At 43.4% G+C, this 8142-nt stretch overlaps 1 protein-coding gene across 1 annotated transcript; it reads right to left on the reverse strand.

The window, feature by feature from the left end:
* Nucleotides 1–5664: 5664 nt before the first annotated feature.
* foxi3a (forkhead box I3a) lies at nucleotides 5665–7826 on the reverse strand. Its single transcript, XM_050040911.1, has 2 exons — nucleotides 7137–7826; nucleotides 5665–6591 (listed from the first exon to the last, which is right to left on the reverse strand). Exons 1-2 carry the CDS (start codon nucleotides 7693–7695, stop codon nucleotides 5933–5935), a joined length of 1218 nt encoding a protein of 405 aa, XP_049896868.1. The 5' UTR covers nucleotides 7696–7826; the 3' UTR covers nucleotides 5665–5932.
* Nucleotides 7827–8142: the final 316 nt, after the last annotated feature.

Raw genomic sequence — 8142 nt, forward strand, 5'->3', positions numbered from 1 at the left:
ATCTTTGATCTTTGATCTGCGACTGATAGACTCAGTCAGCACACTTTAATGTGTGTGTGTGTGTGTGTGTGTTACTGTAATGCTGTTTCTTTTCAGTTAATATCTTTAAATCTTTATGGTCATAAAACAGTTTATATCTTTCATCTCAAAGTTGGTGCAATGAAAAATGTTCCAGTGACGGCCCCTCCCCTCACTCAGTACATTTACATGACATCACAGAAAATGGATTTATTGTGTCAGTCCGACTAAAACCAGACTTTTAATATACATGTAAACATGTTAGTCCGACTGAAATTGTACTAAATCGAATTTGTCACAGTGGGACTAACACCCAGATAATGTGACTCCTGCATGTATACAGTCAATCAGACCCAAACTGGCCGAAGTGCTCTGAGCATGCTCCACATTCTACTTAACTGTATTTATACAGCACCTTTTATACAAACAAATACTGACAGTTTTCTCATTTTTTAAAGTTTTATTCTGTAAATCTTTTAATCTGTAAAGCACTTTGTGTTGAAGCTTGAAAAGTGCTGTTTAATTTAAATTATTATTAGTATTGTTATTTATGAGCTTAGTCGTCAGGTGCATTTGAAAAGTTTCTGTTCAGCACGTTAACCCTCAGGTGTGACGTGTTGACGTGTCGTTAAACACAAATAAAGAAATGTAAAATGGTGATAAAAACACTGATGAGTTTTTCTCTACAGGTTGATTTTCAAAGTGAAAGCACACACACACACACACACACACACACACATACTCTGTGTTTATTGTGACAATACAGATCATCAGTTTCAGCCGTCTGTGATGACACACACACTTATCATCTGTGTGTGTGTGTGTGTGTGTGTGTGTGTGTGTGTGTGTGTGTGTGTGTGTGTGTGTGTGTGTGTGTGACACTGACAGATGAGGTCAAAAGCAGTGTAAGTGTGCCGTTTGTTTACACTCCACACGTCCTCAGACAGCTCCGCCCTCAGGACACACACACACACACACACACACACACACACACACACACACACACACACACACACACACACACACACACTCCTCATGTTGTGTGTAAACAGCTGGACTCCATCAGACGTCTGTCAGCAGTATTGATCTATCGATCAGCTGATGGCATCAGTCAGTCAGAGTGTGCCGCCTATTTACTGTCACATACACATCAATGGATGACATGATGACTAAACACACAGCGTGGAGACACACACACACGCGCGTTAACTTGCTTTGAACTAGGGCTTTAATAAAAACTGGACCTCACATACAATTAAGGTTTATAACCATCAAACTCCTCCAACATTAAGAGAAGAAGATCATCAGGGTGTTTATGTTGATATCAGCTGTAGAAGAAGAGTTCAGATCTTTTACTGAAGCAGAGGTGCAGATGAACATGTGCATTTGTTCCCCCAATAAAAACACACTTTTATTTTAATAAAATAAAGACATTCACACCATAAATGGAGGCAGAAAAGGCACAATTTTTGAAAATAAAGAATCACCAGAATGCAGGAAATTTAAGTGTTTGATGGTTAAATGTTCCAGTGGAGGATCCCCAAAGCCCTCGTTTCGTATGTGTTGAAGTGAACTGATGCTTAAATGAAATGTACAAGCAGTACATTGTAATTTATTAGTTGATTTTATTTTTTATTATTAATCTGAGTGTGCAAACTAAAATGATCAGATAACTGCAGTGCAGTAAGGAGTATAAGTACAGTAAGGGCTCATTTATGCTCCCTTTACGTACGAAAATGTATACGTCCCTTTCAAATGGTGTTAACCGTCACTGCCCACATACTTCCATGCACCCTTTACGTTGGCATGGATGTTAACCAATATATCCACCAGGAGGCAGCCCAGCGTCAAAAATTTATGCACGGACAGAAGGCTCCGTCCGTATCCGGATCTGTATTTAACGTTGAGCATAAATGAGCCTTAAGTGGACCTGGAAGTGAGACTGTTTTGTCGGCAGCAGAAATTTAGTTTCTATTGGAAAAATTCTTAATTTGATTTTTGCTGTTGTTACACAAGCTGACTAAATGTCTGTTTGTATATAATATCTGTTTTAGTTTTGTTGTTTCCTCCTTTTTAAAAACACATTTATACGACCCTGATTTCAAAGAAGTGTGACGCTGTTTCCATTGTCATATTTTGTGCTTCATAATGTGCACAGATGTGAAGTTACCCATGATGCCATGGGCACTAACACACCTCCATCCCATCACAGACACTTTGAACTTTGAGCTGGTAACAATCTGGATGGTCCTTTTCCTCTTTAGCCCGGAGGACATGACGCCCATGATGGACAGGTCAGACCAATTTGTGTCAGTCCGTCTCAGACGCGCTCAGGCTCTAGCACACCCTGGATGTGTCTGGCGGCAGCCCCTTAACAGATGACCACGCAAAGTTATTACTACTTTCACTAAAAGATCTGCACTACCTCCACCTCTGCATGACCTTAAAATCAAAAGTTGATTCTCACCTGAAGAGCCGATCTCCAGAGCTATGATTCGCCAGACAATATCTTCTTAGCCATTCTCTTTATAATGACAAGATTGTGGGTCATTTCGCTCGGGATATTTCTCGACCTCAACAATGAGTCTCTCCTCACACAGGAGACACAGCAACAGCTACAGAGTTCTCTTAATGCATCAGTGGTGAGGAGTCGGGCTGCCGTAGGAGCAGAGAAAAAGAACTGCTACAGGAGCGTTGTTGTACCACCGTGTTTCCCCTTGACACCATTGGGTGCAGTTTACCAATAACAGCGACCAGCTGTGTATCATGCCAACGTGAAAGGATGTCTTTCTTGTTGGTGTCTGACACCAAAGTTCTTGGCTTCATAACCACGCTGCAGTGTCACGTCAAAGTAAAAAAAAACAAAAAAAAAACAACTATGTCAATATACACTGATCAGCCAAAACATTTAAAACACTGACAGGTGAAATAAAAAACATTGATTATCTTGTTACAATGCAATGTTCTGTTCAGAAGCTTTGGGTCCTGGCATTCATGTCGATGCTACTTGACACGCACCACCCACCCAAACACCGTTGCAGACCAAGCAAACCCTCCTATGGCAAAAACACTCCCAGATGGCAGTGCCCCCCCCAGCAGGACAATGTGTCATGCCATACCACAAAAACTACTCAGGAATGTGTCAAGGAACGTGACAAAGAGCTCAAGACATTGACCTGGCCTTCAAATTCCCCAGTTCCCAATTTGACTGAGCATCTGTGGGACGTGCAAGTACCCCAGACGTACCACCCATCCACGGTGAGGCCTCTACGGATTGGACATAGCTCTGACATGTCAAGGTATGGACACAGGAAGTCTAGGGATGCCCCGTGGTGTCTGGCACCAGGGTCTTCACAGCAGATCCTTCGAGCCTTGTGGGTTGCGAGATGACATACCAGCATGTCCCAAGGATGCTCGATTGGATTTGGATCTGGGGAATTTGGAGGCCAGGTCAAGGTCTTGAGGTCTCTGTCACGTCCCTCAGGTCATTCCTGAGCAGTTTTTGTGGTGTGGCATGATACATTGTCCTGCGGGTGCTGTGTGTCAAGTGGCATCCACATGAATGCTAGGACCCCAAGTTTCCCCGCAGAACATTGCATTGGAACAAGATGATTCATATTATTCACTTCACCTGTCAGTGGTTTTAATGTTTTGGCTGATCGGTGTGTATTACATATAGAATATAGTATGAACAGAAAGAGGACTGAGTCTTCTTTCAAACAAACTGACAGTGTGAACACAAAAAGAAACAAGTCCCATTTGTGTTGGTCCACTTGTTGGTCCACTTGTTGGTCCACTTTTAGAGGACTGAGTTTAGTTTGTTTAAAAAGGAAAATATGTGAAAACACAGCTGCAGCCGGCAGCTCATGTTCAAATATCGATTGAACTTTCCTCGGCCGTGGCCCAGTCTTTTGTTACAGGCATCAAACTCAAAGACAAATGTAAATGTACATTTACAACAAATAAATAAAGTTTATTAATTTGAACATTCAATACCTTTTGATTGTTTTGTGTTCAGTTGAATACAGGTCACAAAGGATTCACAAATTCATTGCATTTGATTTACACAGCGTCCCAACTTGTTTTGGAATCAGGGTTACACAAATAACCAAAGTATCACCTACTTAAACTAATTTTCTAAGTCAAATTTATGACTTATTTTGTCACCAAGTGTTTTAATAATACGCTATAGTGGAGAAACATCTAATCAATCAGTCTGATGATAAAAATAATAATTGTCAGGCTTTCAGTTTTTCTCCTTTAATTCTTAATAAACTGAATATTTTGGAGTTATTGACGGCTGTTCAAACAAAAAGACACAATTGAACATCAGATCTCAGAGGGTTTTTCACTATATCGATCAATAATTGATTAGTAAAAATTAACATTTTGATCAACAACTGTTTGCATCTGTTTTTGGCCTGAGATGAACCTCTGAGCTTCTTTCCCACAGAACAATTCACCTGCCGTTACTTCATTGTCTGTGGGAAATCTGAGTGCTACCTGTCGGCCTGTGTGGGATCTGCTGACTGCTGCACTCTGAGCTGTAATCTGCTTCATCGTCTCTGAACTGCTGAGTCACTGAAACTAAGTCAAACAGACAGAAACCAGGTTGGGGTTTCCTCCCTGCGGATCACATGACTCAGCAGCTTCTCAAACCACAGTCTGACTGTTTGTTTGTTTGTTTGTTTGTTTGTTTGAAGGTGCTGATGTCACCACCTGTCGCCGGCTGGTGGATCTTCGTGGGAATGAGGGGAAAGTTAACTGTAATGTGGTACTTCACTGTGTTTCTTTAATGCACTCTATTGCATTTCTTTGCTGTACTCTTCTTTGTTTCTTTACTGCACACTTCTACATTTGTTTCTTTACTGTACTTAACTTAGTCTACTGCATTTCTTTACTGCACTTCACTGCATTTCTTTAGCCTACTGTACTCTTCTAAGTTTCTTTACTGTATTTAACTGTTTTTTTTTTACAGCTCGTTACTGCATTTGTTTCTTTACTGCACACCTCTTCATTCGTTTAATGTACTCTGCTCCATTTGTTACTTTACTTTATTACACAGCTCTATTAAATGCTGCATTCTGATTGGTCAGTCGCGGCATTCTGCGGTCTGATATTACTGTGTAATGACCGCTGCTAGTAGCAACGGTCATTACACACAGTTGCTATGTAGCCCGGCGTTGCTATAGGGACGCTGCCCTGACAACAGTTACTTTTTTTATCGGGCTAAAGTAGCCGTTACCGTTTACAAAATGTATAATTAATCAATATTCTGTCTATTCAACTGATAATTAGCCGTGTAATAAGCGGGATAATGTATAATGAGCCGGTGAATACTGGGAAAATAACTCCCGACAGGGGAATTGTCTTAACTGGATTTTTATTTCACTTAGAGCTTTCTTCTTTTTCTGTTTTCTTCCGTACGTCCTGATTTGTTTAACAAGAATTTGTTTTTAGTTTCTTTGTTGATCAAATTCAATTTTAAGTTTAATTCTTCCTTATTAAATTTACATTAAATCTAATTTAGACATTTTTATCCATTATACTTTGTTTTTTCTCACTGAATTAACTCAGTTTGTTATTTCAAAACATTTGGTGAGTAAATCTGTGACAATGGAAACAAAATTGACATTTTTTGTTTTTTATTCCAAATACAAATATTCAGCAGATATCTACATTATAAAAAACATTCACCCCCTTTTTTAACTTTAAGAAAAAAAGATAAATAAAAATATTCCAACACTCTTTACAGCGAGCTCAGTGCGTTCTGGCTGGTTTGAATTCATTCAAACATTCATCTTGAGACATTTTACAATTTTTTTTTTACAAACTTTAAAATTAAACATCAGATTCACATCAGTTCTCAGTGTAAACACGAGACATTCTCTGCAAGCGTCACCGTCAGTTTGTGTCACTGCTGGAGGACCAGAGAGTCGAGGGGCAGAGCATCAGAGAAGCCCCCAGAGAAGAGAGGCCCACACTGGGCCTGAAGCTGCTGCAGCTGCTGGGCCTCCTGGAGGTCCGGCAGGAAACAGGGCGCCGTCTGCAGGTTGACGTAGAGTGGCGGTGAGCCGGGCTGAGGGTCAGCAAAGGAGGAGAGGTGTGGGGGAGTCAGCTGGGAGGAGGGGAGGAGAGGAGGAGGGGGAGAGGAGTGATGGAGGGAGGAGGAGGAGCTACAGGTGTCCCACTGTGGCACCACAGCGCCAGGTGAGTATGAGTATCCCTGAGGAGGAGGTGGAGGAGGAGGGGGGGAGGCCTGGTCCAGTACCTGCGTGTACATCGAGGGGGGGCTGACATGAGGAGGAGGAAGAGGAGGGAGGAGAGAGTCCTGGATGTGACACAGGAAGCTGCTGAGGCCGGGGGAGTCGTCAGAGAGAGCAGGGAACTCAGTGCTGCCGCTCCTGGGAATTTTTGGGCTGGGCTCTGATGATGAGGAGTCAGAGGAGGAGGAAGAGGAGGGTTTCTTTCCAGTGGTTACGTTATCCGCCTTCCTCTTCCTCTTGCGGCGAAAGTTTCCGTTGTCAAACATCTTCTCACAGTTTGGATCCAGAGTCCAGTAGTTTCCTTTACCTGCAGAAGAGGAGGAGGAAGAGGAGGAGAAGGAGGAGGTTAAAGAAAAGAAGCAGCAACTCAACACTTTGTGTTGTCTTTCCATCAGAACATGAGAGAAACAGCTTAGAGGTGACGTCAGAGGTGACGTCAGATTCTACTGCACCAAACTCCCTTTAAAAAACACCTACTTTTAAAACATCCTCCTTTCCAGATCAGTTATAACTGGAGTTTAATTTATCTCCTCACAAAGCCCTGAGCATCTCTGATGTGTTTTGACACAAAAAAATCACAATCCAGCTAAGACCTCAGGAAACAACCAGAAGAAGCTGTTCTTCAACAGCGTCAGACATCTTGTTTTATAAAAAGATTGTGTGGAGTTTGGTGAAACTTTGGCTGTTTTAGTTAGAGACACTATTAAAAAACGATTTGACTCCTGTTATTGACAAGTTTGTTACCAAAATAAAAGTCTCGACTGAAGACTAAATTCTGTGATGGATTGTTTAAACTCTGCAGAAATGAACTGAAATCAAAGCCTGTGATGTAGACAGGAAGTTAAAGCTCACCTGGGTCTTTCTCATCGCGGGGAACCTTCCGGAAACAGTCGTTGAGTGACAGGTTGTGGCGGATGGAGTTCTGCCAGCCGGCCTTGTTGCGACTGTAGAAGGGGAAGTTGTTGGAGACGTACTGGTAGATCTGGCTGAGCGTCAGCCGCTGCTCTGGCGCGCTCTGTATCGCCATAGCGATGAGGGCAGAGTAAGAGTAGGGTGGGCGAACCAGGCGCAGCATGTCTTCCGTGGAGGACAGGGAGAACCAGGGACTGCTGGAGAGCAGGGGCCTCTGGAGGCCGTAGAGATGAGGGAAGAAGCCTCCGTAGGCTGGTGGGAGACCCGCGGCCCCAAGGACGGGGCCCAGCTCTGGGCTGTCGAAGCAGACGTAGGGGTCTCTGTGGTTGTTGGAGGGTGGTAGCCATGGTGATGCTGACAGGCTGGGCTCAGGAGGAGCCGGAGGGCTGTACAGGCTGAAGTCAGACGGATCGAGGCCCAGAGATGGAAGCTCCTGCTGGGGGAGAGAGCGTCCACACAGAGGGGGGGACAGACCTTGCTCCGGGATGAAGGATGCCATGCTGTTTTTTTTCCTTTCTGTCTGTCTGTCTTCACTTCACAACATAAACATCTGTCTGTGGTGACGTCGTCTTCTGTGTGTGTGTTTTTATCAAAGTGTGTGTGTTTGTAGAGGACACACACGGCTGCACCTGTCCTGCTCTGCACACCTGCTGCTGCTGCTGCTGCCCACCTGAGGAACTTATACTCTGGTGCCCCGCCCACGCATGAGCTGATTGGCTACTGGGCTGTCTCTCTTACACACACACACACACACACACACACACACATGCACGCATTCACTTGCATAATTGTGTGTGTGTGTGTGTGTGTGTGTGTGTGTGTGCTGGGGGTTGATTTGAATAAGAGCAGGTTGAATTCCTCCCCCCAGGCAGATAAGAGCCTCAGGATTTAATGCTGAGGTATGCCACCACACACGTATACACACACACACACACACACACACACA

Source organism: Epinephelus moara, chromosome 3 (assembly GCF_006386435.1).
Source record: "Epinephelus moara isolate mb chromosome 3, YSFRI_EMoa_1.0, whole genome shotgun sequence".
Lineage (NCBI taxonomy): Eukaryota > Metazoa > Chordata > Actinopteri > Perciformes > Serranidae > Epinephelus > Epinephelus moara.